The sequence below is a fragment of the Mesoplodon mirus genome (assembly GCF_964341445.2).
Source record: "Mesoplodon mirus genome assembly, chromosome: 9".
Classification (NCBI taxonomy): Eukaryota; Metazoa; Chordata; class Mammalia; order Artiodactyla; family Ziphiidae; genus Mesoplodon; species Mesoplodon mirus.
Window position 1 is genome coordinate 107904642 of NC_138985.1, and position 24374 is coordinate 107929015.

At 41.8% G+C, this 24374-nt stretch overlaps 1 protein-coding gene across 1 annotated transcript in view; it reads left to right on the top strand.

The window, feature by feature from the left end:
- The window catches only part of LOC309810056 (contactin-associated protein-like 2), a gene marked incomplete at its 3' end in the record, with an annotated part of 168400 nt that overhangs the window by 21866 nt on the left and 122160 nt on the right, over positions 1 to 24374 (top strand). Inside the window, exon 2 of the mRNA XM_082631773.1 lies at positions 18739 to 18832. Within this exon, the coding sequence (XP_082487899.1) occupies positions 18739 to 18832 (94 nt within the window). The remainder of the gene's footprint in view (positions 1 to 18738; positions 18833 to 24374) is intronic.

A 24374-nucleotide genomic window follows, 5' to 3' on the forward strand; every position in this document is an offset into this window, starting at 1 on the left:
CCACCTGGTAATATAAGTGAAACAGTATAATGTGACGTGTCCTGAGGCTTTGCAGGTTGAGCTGTACTTGCCTAATGTGATTTAATGCATTTTCTCCTTTAAATGTAAATACTTGAAACGCAGCTGATCTCTCCCCTGGTTGAACCAGCGGGGCTGGGGCAGGAGACTGTCCCTTTCAGCCTAACATTGTCTTTGGGGCTGGGTGTAGCTGGGTTGGAATGTCAATTCTGCCCATACTCCTTTTCTGAGTTTGGATGCTTTTTGGAATATCAAAGCAAAGAACACTATGCAATATCTATTAAATGAGTTAAGATGTGAAAAGCCTGGCACAAAGCCTTGCACACAGTAATGGCTCAATACGTGCATCCTCCTTTTCCTGGTGTAGATGCCTGGGTCCAAACAGGAGACAGAATCACATAGTAGGTTAAACATAGGGTTTTGATATAAGAATTTTTTTAACATCTTTATTGGAGTAAAATTGCTTTACAATGGTGTGTTAGTTTCTGCTTTATAACAAAGTGAATCAGTTATACATATACATATATCCCCATATCTCTTCCCTCTTGCGTCTCCCTCCCTCCTACCCTTGCTATCCCACCCCTCTAGGTAGACACAAAGCACTGAGCTGATCTCCCTGTGCTATGTGGCTGCTACTCACTAGCTATCTATTTTACATTTGGTAGTGTATATATGTCCGTGCCACTCTCTCACTTCGTCCCAGCTTACCATTCCCCCTCCCTGTATCCTCAAGTCCATTCTCTACGTCTGCGTCTTTATTCCTGTCCTGCCCCTCTGTTCTCCAGAACCTTTTTTTTCTTTTAAGATTCCATATATATGTGTTAACATACGGTATTTGTTTTTATCTTTCTGACTTACTTCACTCTGTATGACAGACTCTAGGTCCATCCAATTCACAAATAACTCAATTGCGTTTCTTTTCATGGCTGCGTAATATTCCATTGTATATATGTGCCACATGTTCTTTATCCATTCATCTGTTGATGGACATTTAGGTTGCTTCTATGTCCTGGCTACTGTAAATAGAGCTGCAATGAACATTGAGGTACATGACTCTTTTTGAATTATGGTTTTCTCATGGTATATGCCCAGTAGTGGGATTGCTGGGTCATATAGTAGTTCTATTTTTAGTTTTTTTAAGGAACCTCCATACTGTTCTCCAGAGTGGCTGTATCAATAGTGCAAGAGGGTTCCCTTTTCTCCACACCCTCTCCAGCATTTACTGTTTGTAGATTTTTTGATGATGGCCATTCTGACCAGTGTGAGATGATACCGCATTGTAGTTTTGATTTGCATTTCTCTAATGATTAGTGATGTTGAGCATTCTTTCATGTGTTTGTTGGCAATCTGTATATCTTCTTTGGAGAAATGTCTATTTAGGTCTTCTGCCCATTTTTGGACTGGATTGTTTGTTTTTTTGATATTGAGCTGCATGAGCTGCTTGTAAATTTTGGAGATTAATCCTTTGTCAGTTGCTTCATTTGCAAATATTTTCTCCCATTCTGAGGGTTGTCTTTTGGTCTTGTTTATGGTTTCCTTTGCTGTACAAAAGCTTTTAAGTTTCATTAGGTCCCATTTGTTTATTTTTGTCTTTATTTCCATTTTTCTAGGAGGTGGGTCAAAAAGGATCTTGCTGTGATTTGTGTCATAGAGTGTTCTGCCTATGTTTTCCTCTAAGAGTTTTATAGTTTCTGGCCTTACATTTAGGTCTTTAATCCATTTTGAGTTTATTTCTGTGTATGGTTTTAGGGAGTGTTCTAATTTCATTCTTTTATATGTAGCTGTCCAGTTTTCCCACCACCACTTATTGAAGAGGCTGTCTTTTCCTCATTGTATATTCTTGCCTCCTTTATCAAAAATAAGGTAACCATATGTGCCTGGGTTTATCTCTGGGCTTTCTATCCTGTTCCATTGATCTGTATTTCTGTTTTTGTGCCAGTACCATACTGTCTTGATTACTATAGCTTTGTAGTATAGTCTGAAGTCTGGCAGCCTGAATCCTCCAGCTCCATTTTTCTTTCTCAAGATTGCTTTGGCTGTTCGGGGTCTTCTGTGTTTCCATACAAATTGTGAAATTTTTTATTCTAGTTCTGTGAAAAATGCCATTGGTAGTTTGATAGGGATTGCACTGAATCTGTAGATTGCTTTGGGTAGTATAGTCATTTTCACAATGTTGATTCTTCCAATCCAAGAACATGGTATATCTCTCCATCTGTTTGTGTCATCTTTAATTGCTTTCATCAGTGTCTTATAGTTTTCTGCATACAGGTCTTTTGTCTCCTTAGGTAGGTTTATTTCTAGGTATTTTATTCTTTTTGTTGCAGTGGTAAATGGGAGTGTTTCCTTAATTTCTCTTTCAGATTTTTCATCCTTAGTGTATAGGAATGGCAGAGATTTCTGTGCATTAATTTTGTATCCTGCTACTTTATCAAATTCATTGATTAGCTCTAGTATTCTGGTAGCATCTTTAGGATTCTCTATGTATCATGTCATCTGCAGTGACAGTTTTACTTCTCTTCCAATTTGGATTCCTTTTATTGCTTTTTGTTCTCTGATTGCTGTGGCTAAAACTTCCAAAACTATGTTGAATAATAGTGGTGAGAGTGGGCAACCTTGTCTTGTTCCAGATCTTGGTGGAAATGGTTTCAGTTTTTCACCATTAAGAATGATGTTGGCTGTGGGTTTGTCGTATATTGCCTTTATTATGTTGGGGTAAGTTCCCTCTATGCCTACTCTCTGGAGGGTTTTTATCATAAATGGGTGTTGAATTTTGTCAAAAGCTTTTTCTGCATCTATTGAGATGATCATATGGTTTTTCTCCTTCAATTTGTTAATATGGTGTTCACATTGATTGATTTGCATATATTGAAGAATCCTTGCATTCCTGGGTTAAAACCCCACTTGATCATGGTGTATGATCCTTTTAATGTGCTGTTGGATTCTGTTTGCTAGTATTTTGTTGAGGATTTTTGCATCTGTGTTCATCAGTGATATTGGCCTGTAGTTTTCTTTCTTTGTGACATCCCTGTCTGGTTTTGGTATCAGGGTGATGGTGGCCTCATAGAATGAGTTTGGGAGTGTTCCTCCCTCTGCTATATTTTGGAAGAGTTTGAGAAGGATAGGTGTTAGCTCTTCTCTAAATGTTTGATAGAATTCACCTGTGAAGCCATCTGGTCCTGGGCTTTTGTTTGTTGGAAGATTTTTTATCACAGTTTCAATTTCAGTGCTTGTAATTGGTCTGTCTATATTTTCTATTTCTTCCTGGTTCAGTCTCAGAAGGTTGTGCTTTTCTAAGAATTTGTCCATTTCTTCCAGGTTGTCCATTTTGTTGGCATAGAGTTACTTGTAGTAATCTCTCATGGTCCTTTGTATTTCTGCACTGTCAGTTACTTCTCCTTTTTCATTTCTAATTCTATTGGTTTGTGTCTTCTCCCTTTTTCTCTTGATGAGTCTGGTTAATGGTTTATCAATTTTGTTTATTTTCTCAAAGAACCAGTTTTTAGTTTTATTGATCTTTGCTATTGTTTCCTTCATTTCTTTTTCATTTATTTCTGATCTGATCATTATGATTTCTTTCTTTCTGCTAACTTTGGGGGTTTTTTTTCTTCTTTCTCTAATAGCTTTAGGTGTAAGGTTAGGTTGTTTATTTGAGATGTTTCTTGTTTCTTGAGGTAGGATCGTATTGCTATAAACTTCCCTCTTAGAACTGCTTTTGCTGCATCCCATAGGTTTTAGGTCATCGTCTTTTCATTGTCATTTTTTCTAGGTATTTTTTGATATCCTCTTTGATTTCTTCAGTGATCTCTTGGTTATTTAGTAGTGTATTGTTTAGCCTCATGGGTTTGTATTTTTTACAGTTTTTTCCCCGTAATTGATACCTAGTCTTGTAGCATTGTGGTTGGAAAAGGTACTTGATATGATTTCAGTTTTCTTAAATTTACCAAGGCTTGATTTGTGACCCAAGGTATGATCCATCCTGGAGAATGTTTCATGAGCACTTGAGAAGAAAGTGTATTCTGTTGTTTTTGGATGGAACGTCCTATAAATATCAATTAAATCCATCTTGTTTAATGTGTCATTTAAAGCTTGTGTTTCGTTATTTATTTTCATTTTGGATGATCTCTCCATTGGTGAAAGTGGGCTGTTAAAGTCCCCTACTATTCTTGTGTTATGTTGATTTCCCCTTTTATGGCTGTTAGCATTTGCCTTATGTATTGAGGTGCTCCTATATGGGTGCATAAATATTTACAATTGTTATATCTTCTTCTTGGATTGATCCCTTGATTGTTATGTAGTGTCCTTCTTTGTCTCTTGTAATAGTCTTTATTTTAAAGTCTATTTTGTCTGATATGAGAATTGCTACTCCAGCTTTCTTTTGACTTCCTTTTGCATGGAATATCTTTTCCCATCCCCTCACTTTCAGTCTGTACGTGTCCCTAGTTCTGAACTGGGTCTCTTGTAGACAACATACATATATATGGGTCTTGTTTTTGTATCCATCAGCCAGTCTGTGTCTTTTGGTTGGAGGATTTAATCCATTTACATTTAAGGTAGTTATTGATATGTATGTTCCTATTACCATTTTCTTAACTGTTTTCTGTTTGTTATTGTAGGTCTTTTCCTTCTGTTGTGTTTCTTGCCTAGAGAAGTTCCTTTAGCATTTGCTGTAAAGCTGGTTTGGTGGTGCTGAATTCTCTTAGCTTTTGCTTATCTGTTATGGTTTTAATTTCTCTGTCAAATCTGAATGAGATCCTTGCTGGGTAGAGTAATCTTGGTTGCAGGTTTTTTTCCTTCATCACTTTAAATATGTCCTGCCACTCCCTTCTGGCTTGTAGAGTTTCTGCTATAAGATCAGCTGTTAACCTTATGGGTATTCCCTTGTATATTATTTGTTGCTTTTCCTTTGCTGCTTTTAATATTTTTTCTTTGTATTTAATTTTTGATAGTTTGATTAATTTGTGTCTTGGAGTGTTTCTCCTTGGATTTATCCTGTATGGGACTCTCTGCACTTCCTGGACTTGATTGACTATTTCCTTTCCCATATTAGGGAAGTTTTCAACTATAATCTCTTCAAATATTTTCCCAGTCCCTTTCTTTTTCTCATCTTCTTCTGGGACCCCTATATTCCGAATGTTGGTGCATTTAATGTTGTCCCAGAAGTCTCTGGGACTGTCCAATTCTTTTCATTCTTTTTTCTTTATTCTGCTCTGTGGTAGTTATTTCCACTATTTTATCTTCCAGGTCACTTATCCGTTCTTTTGCCTCTCTTCTTCTTCTATTGATTCCTTCTAGAGAGTTTTTAGTTTCATTTATTGTGTTGTTCATCATTGTTTATTTTCTCTTTAGTTCTTCTAGGTCCTTGTTAAACATTTTCTGTATTTTCTCCATTCTATTTCCAAGATTTTGGATCATCTTTACTATCATTACTCTGAATTCTTTTTCAGGTAGACTGCCTATTTCCTCTTCATTTGTTTGGTCTGGTGGATTTCTACCTTGCTCCTTCATCTGCTGTGTGTTTCTCTGTCTTCTCATTTTGCTTAACTTACTGTGTTTGGAGCCTCCTTTTTGCAGGCTGCAGGTTCGTAGTTCCTGTTGTTTTTGGTGTCTGTCCCCAGTGGCTAAGGTTGGTTCAGTGGCTTGTGTAGGCTTCCTGGTGGAGGGGACTAGTGCCTGTGTTCTGGTGGATGAGGCTGGATCTTGTCTTTCTGGTGGGCAGGTTCACATCTAGTGGTGTGTTTTGGGGTGTCTGTGACCTTATTATGATTTTAGGCAGCCTTTCTGCTAATGGGTGGGGTTGTGTTTCTGTCTTGCTAGTTGTTTGGCATGGGCTGTTCAACACTGGAGCTTGCTGGTCATTGAGTGGAGCTGAGTCTTAGCGTTGAGATGGAGATCTCTGGGAGCGCTTTCGCCATTTGTTATTACATGGAGCTGGGAGGTGTCTGGTGGACCAATGTCCTGTACTTGGCTCTCCCACCTCAGAGGCTCAGCCCTGACACCCAGGCGGAGCACCAAAACCCTGTCAGCCACACAGCTCAGAAGAAAAAGGAGGGGGAAAAAAAAGAAAGAAAGAAAGAAAGAAAGAAAGAAAGAAAGAAATTAAAGTTATTAAAATAGAAAATTTTTTTAATTACTAAAAATAAAAAGTAATTTAAAAAGAAAGAAAGAAGAGAGCAACCAAACCAAAACACAAATCCACCAATGATAACAAGCACTTAAAACTATCCTACAAAAAAGACAGACAGAACCCTAGTACAAATGGTAAAAAACAAAGCTATACAGACAAAATCACACAAAGAAGCATACACATACACACTCACAGAAAGAGAAAAAGGAAATATATATATATATGTATTAAAAAAAGGAAGAGAGCAACCAAATCAATAAACAAATCTACCAGTGATAATAAGCTCTAAATACTAAACTTAGATAAATATAAAACCAGAAACAAATTAGATGCAGAAAGCAAACCCCAAGTCTACAGTTGCTCCCAAAGTCCACCACCTCAATTTTGGGTTGATTCGTTGTCTATTCAGGTATTCCACAGATGCAGGGCACATCAAGTTGATCGTGGAGATTTAATCCGCTGTTCCTGAGGCTGCTGGGAGAGATTTCCCTTTCTCTTCTTTTGCTCGCACAGCTCCTGGGGTTCAGCTTTGGATTTGGCCCTGCCTCTGCATGTAGGTCGCCTGAGGGTATCTGTTCTTCACTCAGAGAGGATGGGGTTAAAGGAGCAGCTGATTCGGGGGCTCTGGCTCACTCAGGCGGCGGGGAGGGAGGGGTACGGATGTGGGTTGAGCCTGCGGCGTCAGAGGCCGGCGTGACGTTGCAGCAGCCTGAGGCGCGCTGTGCGTTCTCCTGGAGAAGTTGTCCCTGGATCACAGGGCTCTGGCAGTGGCAGGCTGCACAGGCTTCCAGGAGGGGAGGTGTGGACAGTGACCTGTGCTCACACACAGGCTTCTTGGTGGCTGCAGCAGCAGCCTTAGCGTCTCATGCCCGACTCTGGGGTCTGCTCTGTTAGCCGCGGCTCGCGCCCGTCACTGGAGCTCATTTAGGCGGAGCTCTGAATCCCCTCTCCTCGTGCACCCGAAACACCGGTCTCTTGTCTCTTAGGCAGGTCCAGACTTTTCCCCGGACTCCCTCCCAGCTAGCCATGGCGCACTAGCCCCCTTCAAGCTGTGTTCACGCCGCCAACCCCAGTCCTCTCCCTGCGCTCCGACCGAAGCCCGAGCCTCAGCTCCCAGCCCCGCCTGCCCTGGCGGGTGAGCAGACAAGCCTCTCGGGCTGGTGAGTGCTGGTCGGCACCGATCCTCTGTGCTTTGCCCTCCGCACCCCTGTGGCTGTGCTCTCCTCCGTGACCCCGAAGCTTCCCCCTCCGCCACCCGCAGTCTCCGCCCGCGAAGGGGCTTCTAGTGTGTGGAAACCTTTCCTCCTTCACGGCTCCCTCCCACTGGTGCAGGTCCCGTCCCTATTCTTTTGTCTCTGTGTTTTCTTTTTTCTTTTGCCCTACCCAGGTACGTGGGGAGTTTCTTGCCTTTTGGGAGGTCTGAGGTCTTCTGCCAGCGTTCAGTAGGTGTTCTGTAGGAGTTGTTCCACGTGTAGATGTATTTCTGATGTATCTGTGGGAAGGAAGGTGATCTCCACGTCTTACTCCTCTGCCATCTTGAAGGTCCCTCCCATCTTTACACTTTTAAAAGTGATTAACTAGATATTCAGAGATATGCAGGATACCATGGGATACGCTGTGCTTAAGGTCTAAGTGACAGGAAGCTTGCACTGCAGCCTGGACTTGCTACACAACTTCTTCGATTTTTTGACACCCGTGACTGAAGAAATTCTCATTTGAGCACTGGCTTCTAGGAAATATAATGGAAAGAGTCTAAAATGTACAGAAGCAGAGGAAGAGCCTTGGGAAGGCATTGCTTCTGAGACAGGAAGGAAGTGGGGAGAGTATGACCATTAAAAGAATGAAACAACCATTAAGAAGAACAGGATTCGATAGAAACTGCTTAGAACTCACTAGGCTCCTGATACAAGAATTAACTGCAATAAAGGAAACCTCCAAGATGTAAGGAAAGCCCTGTAGAGTTTGCTAGAAGCATCCAGGGCTGAAGGAGGAGACCCACAGAAGGACCAGCATGGGGGCTTCAGACGTCGTGGGAAAAGCCGTGTCCCCCCACAGAGAGCAGAGAAGTTCTGGTTTGGCGGGGCTGGAACTGGTCTGGGGTTGCTGGGCCAGCACAAGGCCACTGTCTGGAGTGCAGGTGGGGAAGCAGGGACCCAGCGTGTGTGGGGGTGGGGCTGGGGAGCTGGGGGCAGGGGGCTTCAGAGCACGAAGGCCACGCAGGGCTGCACAGGGGCTCTCGTTTCCAGGGGAGATGGAGGGTCACCAGGCCGTAGGCTCACGGAGGCGTCCTGCTCTGGGCCTGTGGCTTGGGCAGACCTCACACCCTAGGCCGAACCTCCACTACCTCCCCACCCCCAAGCCAGCACTGGAAATTTCCAGAAGCCCCTTCTTCCCTCCAGGGCTGAGAAAGTTTAACATCCTGCTCATTTTAAAGGAGATTAAAGGAATTCGTGTTTATCATAGAGCAGATATTGAAGGTTGAATTGGAGCCAGGAGGCCGTGAATGGATTTACTGGCACAAAGACAGTAATATACCAGGGACCACGATGGGGTATCACTGGGCGAGAGACGGGAAGAAGATGGGGCTTGTGTTGGGAGGATTCCAGAAAGCAGGACTGGGTGCTCTAAAAAGCGAGGGCAATTCCGGAATCGGGCAGCTTTGCGACCTTCGTCTGTGAGGCAGGAAGAGTGGAACAGGACTAGAGGTATTATTTGAGAACCGAGCTGGGAGAAGGTGATGTTCAGTCATGGTTTTGGTGGCACGGCTTTTTATTTAATTTCCTGTATTAGTTTTCTACTGCTGCTGTAACAACTTACCACAGGTTTAGGGTAACGCCGATGTATTATCTTATGGTTCTGGAGGCCAGACATCCAAAATTAGTATCACTGAGCTGATGCTCAGGTGCTGCTGGCAGGGCTGGTTCCCCCGGCACCCCAGGCGGTGAGGGGAGAATCTAGGTCCTTGCCTTTTTCAGCCTCTAGAGGGCGCCCGCATCCCATGGCTCGTCACCCCAGAGAGTCCGGGATCCATCGCGGAGCCACGTCTTCAAGGCCCCAGAGCTGCTCTTGCCTTTCCTGCCGTGTCCTCCACTTCACCTTCCCCTGTTCCCGCAACCCCACCTGCCTGCCTCCTCCTCAGCGCAAGGCAGGAGGGAGTGAGAGAGACAGAGAAGGAAAAAGGCAGCCAGACTCTTCTTTCCTGCTAGCTCTCCTCCTGCTTTCCTCTTTTATTACAGAATTCCCGCAGACACGAGAGTTTGATCTTTGTGAACGTTAAAGCCTTCCTGTGTATCTTCAGCACTTGTCATATTTTCTATGTCAGTTGTTCCAAAAGATTTTCCTAACTGAACAAGTAATTTGTATTAGAATTATAGGTCATTGCCCAGATTCCTGTCCAACATTTTTTCATTAATGACTTCATTAATGAATGAAGACTTGGCATGTTTGTGATATTTATAGATAAATCAAAACGAGGCAGAATCACTGATGACAGAATCAAGATTCAAAAGCTTTTGAGTAGGCTGTTATTATGCTTCAAAACAAAAGAAATAAATTTAGTATAAATAAGTGTAAATTTTAGCTTTTGGCTCGTCACCAACTGCCTATATGAAGGAAGGAGAAGAGCTGAAAGTAACCTATGGAGACAAACTAGGAATGTTATTTTACATGAGCTCAGTAAAGATAATATAAAATGTGCCCACAGGCCAACTCTGTCTGGTCTGGGTCCCCAGAAACAGTTCAGGAAAAGAAGGGTGATTCTGTTGTGTGAATCAGGCCACCACTGAGCACTGATTTCACCTGTGTCCGCTGCTGAGTTGCAGGAACGAATGTCAGCACGTTTTTATTGAGGAGCTGCTGTGTGCTCAGCACTGTCCTGGGCCCAAAGATACAAGAAATCTAAAAGTCTAAGCAGAGAAATTTGATATTTTTTTAAAATTGGGTACCATATATCCATAAAATGGAATACCCATCATTCATTGCAAGGGATGATTTAGTTGTATGTGTATTGACACAGAAAGAGTCTCCTATTACATTGTTAAGTGATGAAAAGTAAATGCAAATGCAAAACAATATGTATAGTTGGGTTCCATCCAATTCTTGTAAAAACTCAAAAGAATAGACATAAAAAATTAACATTAAATTTTTGTCTGCAAATCTATTATTTTCTCTATAATGAACATATATTCTTTGCATCCATTTTTAAGTTATTTAACAAAATAGATTAAGTGAGAAGTATTTAGGGGGAGATCATCACTGAAGCATAGTAGGATAGCTTACTAATTATTGATGTATCGGCTCTTTCAGGAAGCCTTTTGACAACAGGCAGGAGAAGTGGATGGAGGGACCGCAGCAGTTATGCATGTGCGCCACCAGATGGCGCCAAAGCAGCTAGTTAATATTTAGCAGCAGAAATAGTTGCCTTTGCTCCAGAGAAAATACAATAAAGTACTACAATGTTTAAGACTCTCTGGCCAGAATAAGTGTTTTGTTAACTATGCACTTGAAATTGTAGAAAGCTTTTCAAAATTATAGTCGAACACGCCGCTGATTGCTTTAATCACGTGTTTTGGACTTTTATCGCAGTGCTACCAGATACTCGCCCGTGCACAATAAAACTTACAGTACCCATTCTGCAGGTCAAAACTCCCGAAATTCCTGAGACATGATGATTCTTTGACTCTTAACCTTGAGTAACAATAGCCTCGAGGTTTCCAGTAAGCAGTCTCAAAACTCCGGTGTAGGCGGTCATTAATAATTAGCCATCATTCCTCAAAGTAACTCATTCTCCTCTTGACAAGTGACTTTAGCTCCCTCCCTGCGCACTTCCAGCCACCCGCTCCTTCCCGGAAGCAGGTCTCCTTCCTGCAGCTTTGCCCATCTTGGCCCGTCAGGAGCCAAGACCCTGGAGTGGATCTAGTTTCTGGAGTCTGCTACTGCCTTCAGCAAGTAGCTTCCTGGCGCAGTTCCCAGGGGAAGGCCCTGCCAGATAGGGATGCAGTGTTTCCTTCTGACCCACACCTTGCCTTATGCTCACCTGAGCAGGTATTAAACTCATTTCAGAAAAACGAAAGGTTACAAGAGAGGCTTTTCACATGTGGGTACACAGAAGCACAGAAAGTTCTAGGAGCTCACAGTTGGGGAAACACAACCAGAATGTTTGCGTTGTAAATATTCAGCTAAGGCAAGAAAAGCCACTTAGGGACACAAAGGACAAGAGAAGCCCTGTGATTCTGGGACACCACCACTTGCACTTTTACGTGGGAAGTGTCATCAGAAATGTGCATTGCCACAACAGGCATTACCTGTAAGCTAGTCCCATCTGCTTCGTGTTTTCCTCCCTCTGCTGCCAACTCAGCTGCCAAAGACAGCTCTGCTAGAGCAAAGGTGTCTTTGTCCCCTCCAGGCTCTGATGTCCCTACCCTGTGACAGGAAGGAGAAATCACCCTCATTTGTTTGTTTCTGGTTTTTTTTTTACATCTTTATTGGAGTATAATTGCTTTAAAATGCTGTGTTAGTTTTTGCTTTATAACAAAGTGAATCAGTTATACATATACATATGTTCCCATATCCCCTCTCTCTTGCGTCTCCTTCCCACCCTCCCTATCCCACCCCTCCAGGTGGTCACAAAGCACTGAGCTGATCTCCCTGTGCTATGCGGCTGCTTCCCACTAGCTATCTATTTTACATTTGGCAGTATACATATGTCCATGCCACTCTCTCACTTTGTCACAGCTTACCCTTCCCCCTCCCCATATCCTCAAGTCCATTCTCTAGTAGATCTGTGTCTTTATTCCTGTCTTACCCCTAGGTTCTTCATGACATTTTTTTTTCTTAAATTCCATATATATGTGTCAGCATACAGTACTTGTCTTTCTCTTTCTGACTTACTTCACTCTGTATGACAGACTCTAGGTCCATCCACCTCATTACAAATAGCTCAATTTTGTTTCTTTTTATGGCTGAGTAATATTCCATTGTATATATGTGCCACATCTTCTTTATCCATTCATCCGATGATGGACACTTAGGTTGTTTCCATCTCCGGGCTATTGTAAATAGGGCTGCTATAAACATTTTGGTACATGACTCTTTTTGAATTATGGTTTTCTCAGGGTATATGCCCAGTAGTGGGATTGCTGGGTCATATGGTAGTTCTATTTGTAGTTTTTTAAGGAACCTCCATACTGTTCTCCATAGTGGCTGTACCAATTCACATTCCCACCAGCAGTGCAAGAGTGTTCCCTTTTCTCCACACCCTCTCCAGCATTTATTGTTTCTAGATTTTTTATGATGGCCATTCTGACTGGTGTGAGATGATACATCATTGTAGTTTTGATTTGCATTTCTCTAATGATTAAAGATGTTGAGCATCCTTTCATGTGTTTGTTGGCAGTCTGTATATCTTCTGTGGAGAAATGTCTATTTAGGTCTTCTGCCCATTTTTGGATTGGGTTGTTTGTTTTTTTGTTATTAAGCTGCATGAGCTGCTTATAAATTTTGGAGATTAATCCTTTGTCAGTTGCTTCATTTGCAAATATTTTCTCCCATTCTAAGGGTTGTGTTTTGGTCTTATTTATGGTTTCCTTTGCTGTGCAAAGGCTTTTAAGTTTCATTAGGTCCCATGTGTTTATTTTTGTCTTTATTTCCATTTCTCTAGGAGGTGGGTCAAAAAGGATCTTGCTGTGATTTATGTCATAGAGTGTTCTGCCTATGTTTTCCTCTAAGAGTTTGATAGTGTCTGGCCTTACATTTAGGTCTTTAATCCATTTTGAGCTTATTTTTGTGTATGGTGTTAGGGAGTGATCTAATCTCATACTTTTACATGTCCCTGTCCAGTTTTCCCAGCACCACTTATTGAAGAGGCTGTCCTTTCTCCACTGTACATTCCTGCCTCCTTTATCAAAGATAAGGTGACCATATGTGCATGGGTTTATCTCTGGGCTTTCTATCCTGTTCCATTGATCTATCTTTCTGTTTTTGTGCCAGTACCATACTGTCTTGATTACTGTAGCTTTGTAGTATAGTCTGAAGTCAGGGAGCCTGATTCCTCCAGCTCCATTTTTCGTTCTCAAGATTGCTTTGGCTATTCGGGGTCTTTTGTGTTTCCATACAAATTGTGAAATTTTTTATTCTAGTTCTGTGAAAAATGCCAGTGGTAGTTTGATAGGGATTGCATTGAATCTGTAGAATGCTTTGGGTAGTAGAGTCATTTTCACAATGTTGATTCTTCCAATCCAAGAACATGGTATATCTCTCCATCTATTTGTATCATCTTTAATTTCTTTCATCAGTGTCTTATAATTTTCTGCATACAGGTCTTTTGTCTCCTTAGGTAGGTTTATTCCTAGATATTTTATTCTTTTTGTTGCAGTGGTAAATGGGAGTGTTTTCTTGATTTCACTTTCAGATTTTTCATCATTAGTATATAGGAATGCCAGAAATTTCTGTGCATTAATTTTGTATCCTGCTACTTTACCAAATTCATTGATTAGCTCTAGTAGTTTTCTGGTAGCATCTTTAGGATTCTCTATGTATAATATCATGTCATCTGCAAACAGTGACAGTTTTACTTCTTCTTTTCCGATTTGGATTCCTTTTATTTCCTTTTCTTCTCTGATTGCTGTGGCTAAAACTTCCAAAACTGTGTTGAATAAGAGTGGTGAGAGTGGTCAACCTTGTCTTGTTCCTGATCTTACTGGAAATGGTTTCAGTTTTTCACCATTGAGGATGATGTTGGCTGTGGGTTTGTCATATATGGCCTTTATTATGTTGAGGAAAGTTCCCTCTATGCCTACTCTCTGCAGGGTTTTTATCATAAATGTGTGTTAAATTTTGTCAAAAGCTTTCTCTGCATCTATTGAGATGATCATGTGGTTTTTCTCTTTCAATTTGTTAATATGGTGTATCACGTTGATTGATTTGCGTATATTGAAGAATCCTTGCATTCCTGGAATAAACCCCACTTGATCATGGTGTATGATCCTTTTAATGTGCTGTTGGATTCTGTTTGCTAGTATTTTGTTGAGGATTTTTGCACCTATGTTCATCAGTGATATTGGCCTGTAGTTTTCTTTCTTTGTGACATCCTTGTCTGGTTTTGGTATCAAGGTGATGGTGGCCTCGTAGAATGAGTTTGGGAGTGTTCCTCCCTCTGCTATATTTTGGAAGAGTTTGAGAAGGATAGGTGTTAGCTCTTCTCTAAATGTTTGATAGAATTCACCTGTGAAGCCATCTGGTCCTGGACTTTTGTTTATTGGAAGATTTTTTATCACAGTTTCAATTTCAGTGCTTGTGATTGGTCTGTTCATATTTTCTATTTCTTCCTGATTCAGTCTTGGCAGGTTGTGCATTTCTAAGAATTTGTCCATTTCTTCCAGGTTGTCCATTTTATTGGCCTAGAGTTGCTTGTAGTAATCTCTCATGATCTTTTGTATTTCTGCAGTGTCAGTTGTTACTTCTCCTTTTTCATTTCTAATTCTATTGATTTGAGTCTTCTCCCTTTTTTTCTTGATGAGTCTGGCTAATGGTTTATCAATTTTGTTTATCTTCTCAAAGAACCAGCTTTTAGTTTTATTGATCTTTGCTATCGTTTCCTTCATTTCTTTTTCATTTATTTCTGATCTGATTTTTATGATTTCTTTCCTGCTAACTTTGGGGTGTTTTTGTTCTTCTTCCTCTAATTGCTTTAGGTTCAAGGTTAGGTTGTTTATTCGAGATGTTTCCTGTTTCTTAACAGTTCTCTTAGAACTGCTTTTGCTGCATCCCATAGGTTTTGGGTCGTCGTGTCTCCATTGTCATTTGTTTCTAGGTATTTTTTAATTTCTCTTTGATTTCTTCAGTGATCACTTTGTTATTAAGTAGTGTATTGTTTAGCCTCCATGTGTTTGTATTTTTTACAGATCTTTTCCTGTAATTGATATCTAGTCTCATAGCATTGTGGTCGGAAAAGATACTTGATACAATTTCAATTTTCTTAAATTTACCAAGGCTTGATTTGTGACCCAAGATATGATCTATCCTGGAGAATGTTCCATGAGCACTGAGAAAAATGTGTATTCTGTTGTTTTTGGATGGAATGTCCTATAAATATCAATTAAGTCCATCTTGTTTAATGTATCATTTAAAGCTTGTGTTTCCTTATTTATTTTCATTTTGGATGATCTGTCCATTGGTGTTAAAGTCCCCTACTATGAATGTGTTACTGTCGATTTCCCCTTTTATGGCTGTTAGTATTTGCCTTATGTATTGAGGTGCTCCTATGTTGGGTGCATAAATATTTACAATTGTTATATCTTCTTCTTGGATCGATCCCTTGATCATTATGTAGTGTCCTTCTTTGTCTCTTCTAGTAGTCTTTATTTTAAAGTCTATTTTGTCTGATACGAGAATTGCTACTCCAGCTTTCTTTTGGTTTCCATTTGCATGGAATATCCTTTTCCATCCCCTTACTTTCAGTCTGTATGTGTCTCTAGGTCTGAAGTGGGTCTCTTGTAGACAGCATATATATGGGTCTTGTTTTTGTATCCATTCAGCCAATCTGTGTCTTTTGGTGGGAGCATTTAGTCCATTTACATTTAAGGTAATTATCGATATGTATGTTCCTATTTCCATTTTCTTAATTGTTTTAGGTTCGTTATTGTAGGTCTTTTCCTTCTGTTGTGTTTCTTGCCTAGAGAAGTTCCTTTAGCATTTGTTGTAAAGCTGGTTTGGTGGTGCTGAACTCTCTCAGCTTTTGCTTGTCTGTAAACGTTTTAATTTCTCCATCAAATCTGAATGAGATCCTTGCTGGGTAGAGTAATCTTGGTTTCAGGTTTTTCTCCTTCATCACTTTAAATATGTCCTGCCACTCCCTTCTGGCTTGCAGAGTTTCTGCTGAAAGATCAGCTGTTAACCTGATGGGGATTCCCTTGTGTGTTATTTGTTGTTTTTCCCTTGCTGCTTTTAATATGTTTTCTTTGTATTTAATTTTTGACAGTTTGATTAATATGTGTCTTGTTGGATTTCTCCTTGGATTTATCCTGTATGGGACTCTCTGTGCCTCCTGAACTTGACTGACTATTTCCTTTCCCATATTAGGGAAGTTTTCAACTATAATCTCTTCAAATATTTTCTCAGTCCCTTTCTTTTTCTCTTCTTCTTCTGGTACCCCTATAACTCGAATGTTGGTGCGTTTAATGTTGTCCCAGAGGTCTCTGAGACTGTCCTCAGTTCTTTTCATGCTTTTTTCTTTCTTCTGCTCTGCAGTAGTTATTTCCACTATTTTATCTTCCACGTCACTTATCCGTTCTTCTGCCTCAGTTATTCTGCTATTGATCCCATCTAGAGTATTTTTCATTTCATTTATTGTGTTTTGAATCATTGCTTGATTCATCTTTAGTTCTTCTAGGTCCTTATTAACTGTTTCTTCTATTCTATTTCCAAGATTTTGGATCATCTTTACTATCATTATTCTGAATTCTTTTTCAGGTAGACTGCCTATTTCCTCTTCATTTGTTAGGTCTGGTGGGTTTTTATCTTGCTCCTTCTCCTGCTGTGTGTTTTTCTGTCTTCTCATTTTGCTTATCTTTCTGTGTTTGGGGTCTCCTTTTTGCAGTCTGCAGGTTCGTAGTTCCCGTTGTTTTTGGTGTCTGTCCCCAGTGGGTAAGGTTGGTTCAGTGGGTTGTGTAGGCTTCCTGGTGGAGGGGACTAGTGCCTGTGTTCTGGTGGATGAGGCTGGATCTTGTCTTTCTGGTGGGCAGGTCCTCATCTGGTGGTGTGTTTTGGGGTGTCTGTGGACTTTTTATGATTTTAGGCAGCCTCTCTGCTAATGGGTGGCGTTGTGTTCCTGTCTTGCTAGTTGTTTGGCATAGGGTGTCCAGCACTGTAGCTTGCTGGTCGTTGAGTGAAGCTGGGTGCTGGTGTTGAGATGGAGATCTCTGGAAGATTTTCGCCGTTTGATATTATGTGGAGCTGGGAGGTCTCTTGTGGACCAGTGTCTGAAGTTGGCTCTCCCACCTCAGAGGCACAGCACTGACTCCTGGCTCCTCAATTTGGGATGATTCGTTGTCTATTCATGTATTCCCCAGATGCAGGGTACATGAAGTTGATTGTTGAGCTTTAATCCGCTGCTTCCTAGGCTGCTGGGAGAGATTTCCCTTTCTCTTCTTTGTTCTCACAGCTCCCAGGTCTCAGCTTTGGATTTGGCCCCGCCTCTCCGTGTAGGTCGCCGGAGGGCATCTGTTCTTCGCTCAGACAGGACAGGGTTAAAGGAGCAGCCGCTTCGGGGACTCTGGCTCACTGAGGCCGGGGGGAGGGAGGGGCACGTAGGCGGGGCGAGCCTGCGGCGTCAGACGCCAGCGAGACGTTGCGCCAGCGTGACGTTGCACCAGCCCGAGGCGCGCTGTGCGCTCTCCCGGGGAAGCCGTCCCCCGGCAGTGACGGGCTGCACAGGCTCCCCGGAAGGGGGGCGTGGACAGTGACCTGTGCTCGCACACAGGCCTCGTGGCAGCGGCAGCAGCCCCAGCGTCCCACGCCCATCTCTGGCGTCCGCGCTTTCAGCCGCGGCTTGCGCCCGTCTCTGGGGCTCGTCTAAGCAGCGCTCTTAATCCCCTCTCCTCACGCACCAGGAAACAAAGAGGGAAGAAGAAATCTCTTGCCTCTTCGGCAGGTCCAGACTTTATCCCGGACTCCCTCCCGGCTAGCTGTGACGCATTAGCCCCTTCAGGCTGTGTTCACGCTGCCAGCCCCAGTCCTCTCCCTATGCTCTGACTGAAACCCGAGCCTCACCTCCCAGCGCCGCCCGCCCCGGCGGGCGAGCAGACAAGCCTCTCGGGCTGGTGAGTGCTGGTTGGCACCGATCCTCTGTGCGGGAATCTCTCCGCTTTGCCCTACCCAGGTACGTGGGGAGTTTCTTGCCTTTTGGGAGGTCTGAGGTCTTCTACCAGCGTTCAGTAGGTGTTCTGTAGGAGTTGTTCCACGTGTAGCTGTATTTCTGGTGTATCTGTGGGGAGGAAGGTGATCTCCGCGTCTTACTCTTCCACCATCTTCCCCGGAAGTCTCACCCTCGTTTTGATAAGCAAGAAAACTATGAACCTGAATCTCAGCCTTTGAATTACATATCCATATATATTAATATATTCATATTCATATTTAAACATATATATATTCTGAAGATCAATATTTGTGTGCAAGTTGATAGACCCAAACGGTGAAGAAAACAGTACAGTAAGACGATCCTAAAGAAAATCCATTGCTATAGATGTAGCATTTTTTATCTCAGAGGTCAGTACTAGGGATTGGATCAGGCAGGTTTCACGCTGTTAAAATGAGCAAAAGGATCTTAATCCAGCAGGTAAACTATCCACAGAGAATGTGCGTAAGCTGGAGAACAATTCATAAAGGGTCTTCACTTACCAAGCTCCATTTGTTTTCCAATAACCCCAGCAGAGGAAGGGATGGACTTCCCATTTTCTCAGGCTGGTATTTCAGAGTCAGCAGTGATGAAATAAGATCCAGAAACTGAGGTTCAAAGAATGATGTCATCCCCCCTGGGAGATCTGAGTCCAGTGCAGGATGGTGACATTCTTCTAAAAGTGTCTCTCTTTTTCTTCCTGCAGCTGGATCATTATCCTTCTGTGAGTTACCAACTGCCAAGTTCATCTGACACTCTGTTCAATTCTCCCAAGTCGCTCTTTCTGGGAAAAGTTATAGGTAAGAATTTGGGGTAAATTGCTCACATAATTTTCTAAAGCTACTAATTTGCCTTTGAAATACATTGTGATTAGTGGTGGAGGCCTCTAAGTCAATGATGGTGATGAAACCCATGTTATGTGGTGTGTGACAGACTAAAACACATATGAAGCTGAGTATCTGCTCTTGGCTTCTTGATCTGGAATCTGTTCACTTAAGAGCCACCCTGGCCCTTCTCTTTACTACACATCCGTGCTATCTAGATTAAATAGAGATGTGATTGGCTAAGCATTTTTAAATGATTAATGTAAAGCCAATGAATTTTTTTTTCTGAGAGGACGTATATTGTGAACCCAAAGTGGAAATAGTCAGATGGTGGGTAATGTGCTGGCCAAGGAGGAGGTGAATTTGTGATCAGAATGTTATTAATCGTTACAAGCACTCATTTTAAAAGATGGGGGTGGGAGGAGCTAGCAGATAATGAAGGGAACAGGGGACCCAACCTATAATAGTAAATAACAGTAATGCACACTTATACAGGACTTTATGTGCGCCAAGGTCCATTTTAAGCACTTCAGATACATGAACTCATTTACTCTTCCTAGCAATTCCATGAGATAGTCAATATGATCATCTCCATTTTACAGATGAGAAGACTGAGGCACCAAGAGGTTAAATACCATACCCAAGGCCACCAATGTAAGTGGTGGAATCAAAACTTGGACCCGGGCAGTCAGATAGCGGGGTCTCTGTTCCTGACTACTGTGCTGTGACCTCTGTGATGGTTGACTCAGGAATGAAAGAGAAAGGCAGAAGAAGGAGATTGGGGCAACACAGGTTGACCAGTTGAGGGATAAGCCCTACATCCCATGTCAGAGAGTGGCCAAGAGCAAAAAGTATTCCAGGACTTAGAACCAGGAAGACACCAGGCAAGACAGGGGGCAAACAGAGTTGTAGGGGAGGCCCCATGCAAAAGGGCCACATCCTCAGCAAAAAGGCGGGAAGGAGGGGCAGGAGCTCAGTCGGGGGGGTGGACGTGGAAAAGGAAAGGGGGCCCAGACTCACGGGTCACCTGCCGCTTCAGGCATTGTGCTAAAAGTCTTACGTGTGTAAATGTGACAACTTAATGTCACAACAATGCCGTTAAGCAAGACCTATGATTATTATCCTCATTTTACAGAGGAGGAAACTAAAGCTAAGGATGGTCAGTATGCCAAAGTTACTCAGCTAGTATGTGGTAAAGTAGAGTTTTGAAGCTGCGTCTCTCTGATGAGAGTCCATGGTTAAACAGATCAAAAGAACTTGTCATTAAGGGTCAAGGTCCAGAAGGAATGCAGCTGAAAGTTGATTGATGCCATTATCATTTATTTACATAAGCCAGTATTTTAGTGGAATAGAGGCTTAGGCGTCCACAAGGCATGGACCCTTAGACGTTGGTGAGTGCCCAAATGCCGCCACATGCCTTCCACAGTTCAGTGAAGAATAATTGGAAATTTTAAGTGTTCCTTCAGGGTTGTAATGATGCCATCAGAACAAACCCTACACTATGACACTGATATTCCTAAAGACACTGCACTATGATATTCCTAAAGTAACACCCACCATGAACATACTTGAAACAATGGACTTTATTTCTTTAGTGAAACTCACAAAGTCAAGTTTGACAGGAATGTTGGGTGATTGCCAGGTTCCCTCACTGTGAGTAACGCTCTCTTCTTCATCAGCATTTCATGTCAGGTGATTAAATTGGCACTTCAGCAAAATTACAATATGCAATGAGGCATGGACCTTCAGGATCATGAACAAATAACATTGTAAAGGCAAATCCTCTATAATAACTAAGTATTTACTGTGCTAGAAATCTGTGTCAAGCTAAAAGCATAACATGAACTTCAGATGTAGGAGTGTTACACCCAGAGTTTTCTGTTCACCAAAGGAAAATCTTGCTGTGCAAATAAGCTAACTGTGCATGTGATGAGGTACATAAATAAATGCAAATACCTGTAAGGACATCCACAGTCCTGACATGGAGGTGGCCTCATGGTCTCATGCACCTGAGGGTAAGTTAAGGTGTTGCTGCAGGTCCCACACGAGACTTCTAGCTGAGACGGACTCTCATCCACACAAGCCCCAGAGCTGTCTGCAGACGAAGGCAGTGTATCTTAGCTCCACTGTATCCTAACAAGGAGCAAGTGCTCAATAAATATTTGTTAAATTAATAAAGAGTAGAAGGGAAAAGAAACAAAAAGCATATCCTGCAGAATGAGAGGGTATGGATGATGATGCTAAGACAATCAATAAAAATTAGCACAGAAGTGACTTCTGCTATTCTCACACACCTTGCAATCTGGTTTTCCTAAAAGCAGACGTCTGATAATAATGGAGTAGAAAGCATGTAGGCTTTGGAATCAGGCAAAGCTGGTGTCTTAGCTCAGACTAGGTGGCTTAAGCAACAGACATTTATTTCTCACAGTTCTGAAGGCTGGGAAGTTCGAGATCAAGGTACCAGCAGATCGGGTGTCTGGTGAGGGCCCACTTCCTCGTTTGCAGACAGCCGTTTTCTCATTGTATCCTCACATGACAGAGAGAGAAGCAAGCTCTCTCCTGTTTCTTCTTAGAGGGGCACTGATCTCATTCGAGAGGGCTCCACCCTCATGATCTAATCCCAGATCCATCCCCTGATGTCATCACATTGGGGGTTAAGATTTCAACATATTAATTTGGGGAGACACAAATTACAGACACCTCAGTCTGTAGCAGCTGGTGGTGTTTGAATCCAGGCTCTGCCCCTTATCAGTGTTGAACCCTTGGGTACACATTACTTGAACCTCGCAGGGCCTGGGTTCTCTCAGTTACAAAATGGGAACACAGTGCCTACTTGCAGGCTGTTAGCTTCCTGAAGTTGGAGTGTGTTGTCTTTTTTTCCTTTTAACTAATCTATTTGCATCAGCCAGATCAGTGCCTAGTGTATAGAAAGTGCTCAAAGAAATATTTGTGGAGTAAATGAACTACCTTTTTAGTATTAAGCTAATAACACCTTAGGAAGTAACCAATGTAATGCCTGGTAATAATTAAGAAAATAATTACCGTTTTTTGATGCTGGCTCTGTGCCAGTCATTATGGTGTGTGTCCTAAGTACAGTGCTGGCTGTAATCCTCACGACACTGCCCTGGCACCGTTACCTTCGTCGTACAGGAAACGGACCCAAGGCTCAGAAAGGTCATTTTCTTAAAGCAGGTTTCCCAACAGCAGCACTATTGCAGTCTGGGGTCAGATACATAATCCTTTGTTGTGGTGGTTGACTTGTGCCTTGTAGGGCGTTTAGCAGTGCCCCACCCCCACCCTCTACCAACTGGATACAAGTAGCAACCCAAGTTGTGATGATCACAGCTGTCTCTAGATGTTGCCAACTGTTCTCCCCAAGGGCAGAGTCACCACCAACTGAGAACCACTGGCTTAATGTCCCCCCTAGTCATTGGTAGAGGTGGCATTTGAAACAGATGTGTGACACCAAGAGCTGGGCATTGCTTCCTGATAACACCTGCGTCTTCCGGAAGGATGAAGAAGCAGGGAAGAGATCTGATACTCTGAAGATAAATTCTGTTAATACAATCAGAGGAGTCACATGTGAGGACCACAAAAGACATGTGGGTGTCTGGAGAGGCTGATCACTGGCCACCTCTTCCAGCCAGCGTTCCTTCAAAGCTTGGTCATTTAGTAGGAGCAGGACTGACGAGAAGCACTTTAAAATTTCCCTCTGAAACTGACATACATTTCAGTGAGAAACAACCAATATGCACTCACCAGCTCTGTACATATCCACCTGGAAAGACTGATTGAACTTCAAAAGGGTATCTAGTGTAAACCAGTAAGGTTCTGATACTCCCTAGCGATCCAGGCCCCCAGGATGTTGGTTAGCCGAGTCGGCTGCTAATCAGAAACTGATCGCATAAAAGAAGGAAAAGGAGGTGGATCTAAATAAATAATAAGACTCCACATGGAGCTCTTTGATGAGCACTGCTTGCAAAAGGACACATAAAAAGAATGAAAGAAGGATACCTAGTCAACGACAAGTGTGACTTCTAAAGGGAACAGAGGAAATATATTCTAGAAATTAAACGGTGATCGCTGTCAACCAACATCAGAATTTTGGAATGAGTTGCCACGTTTCTGAATCCTCCAAGCCAAGAAGGAAGTCAGGATCCCTAGCAATGAGCAAAGCTTCACAAAGTAGAGATATCACCAGACCTAGTTATGTCCATCATTTACTAGCTGAGTGATGTCATAGACTTTATATGTCTGATTTTCAGCAACAGATTTAATAATCTTTCAAGAGAATCTTTAAGTCAATTGGAAGCCTGAAGCAGGTCTTCTGTATTACTCACGTTTTTCCAACATTTCTATCAACGCCTTGGATAAAGACACAAATAGAATGTTTATTAAGTTTGCAAATGACACAAAGCTGAGAGGGATGGTTTAATAAGCTGGATGATAAAAAGCACTTCAAAAGCATCTTGACAGGCTAGAAAGATAGGATAAAAATAATAAGATGGAATATAATGAGATAAACTTAATTCCTGCACTTAGACCAAAAGAAAAAAAAAAGCACGTAAGTAGAAGATGGAAGACTCCTGGTATCACAGAAAAAGACTCAGGGTGTTGGTTTTATGGACAGTTTGATATGAGCCAACATTATGTGGTGACTGATTTTTTAAATAAATACAGTACTGAACTACCTTAATAAGAGAATTGTGTCCATAGCAAGGAAGTACAGTCAGACCTCATTATAAGATGTATATTAATCTTTTAAGAAGACCAGATAGATAAGGGACCCCTAAAGGAAAAATCAAAAGACCTGAGGATATTTATACCAATAAAAAGATATGATTTAAGAGAAGTGAAAGAATCCGTTTTCAGTGTTTGACAACTGCTCCATGAAAGAAGGGTTAGGCTTTGTAGAGGCTTACTCAGTGGGACCAGAGTAGCCCAGTGAGAGGCAAATGTCAGTTTCCTATTAGAAAGAACTTCCTAATAGCTAAGCTATTCAAAAAGGAGTGGCCACTATTTTGAGGTAGTGGACTTTCCAAGATTGAGAGTATTTAACAAAAGCTAAATGGAAATTTGTCCTGTACTTTGAGGAGTTTTCTGGATTGAGTGAGACCAGATTACATATACCCTAAAAACCCTTGAAACTGTAAGATTATGATTTTTTTAAGTGAAAATTAAAACTAGAATATTTTCCAAAAAGTCATAAAGTTATAAACCATACTCATCAGTTCATTCAGTCCCATGTAATTAATTCCTGTTGATCTGGATGAAGTAATCAGGTTTTCCATTAGAGTTTTGTCATTTGTTACCCAATTTAGTGGTATTACCTAAAGGCTATCAGAAACTTACATTTGTTTTTTTAAAAAAGTTCTTTTTATGAGTCTTCTTGAAAATCTTCATTTCGTAAAAACATCAGCATAAAGTAATGATTGTCTACAGAGGGCAAAACTTAAAAGAGCATATGGTTAAAAATTCGAGTACAGTGCAGTTAGCAGGAGACTTGGATATTTCTGTG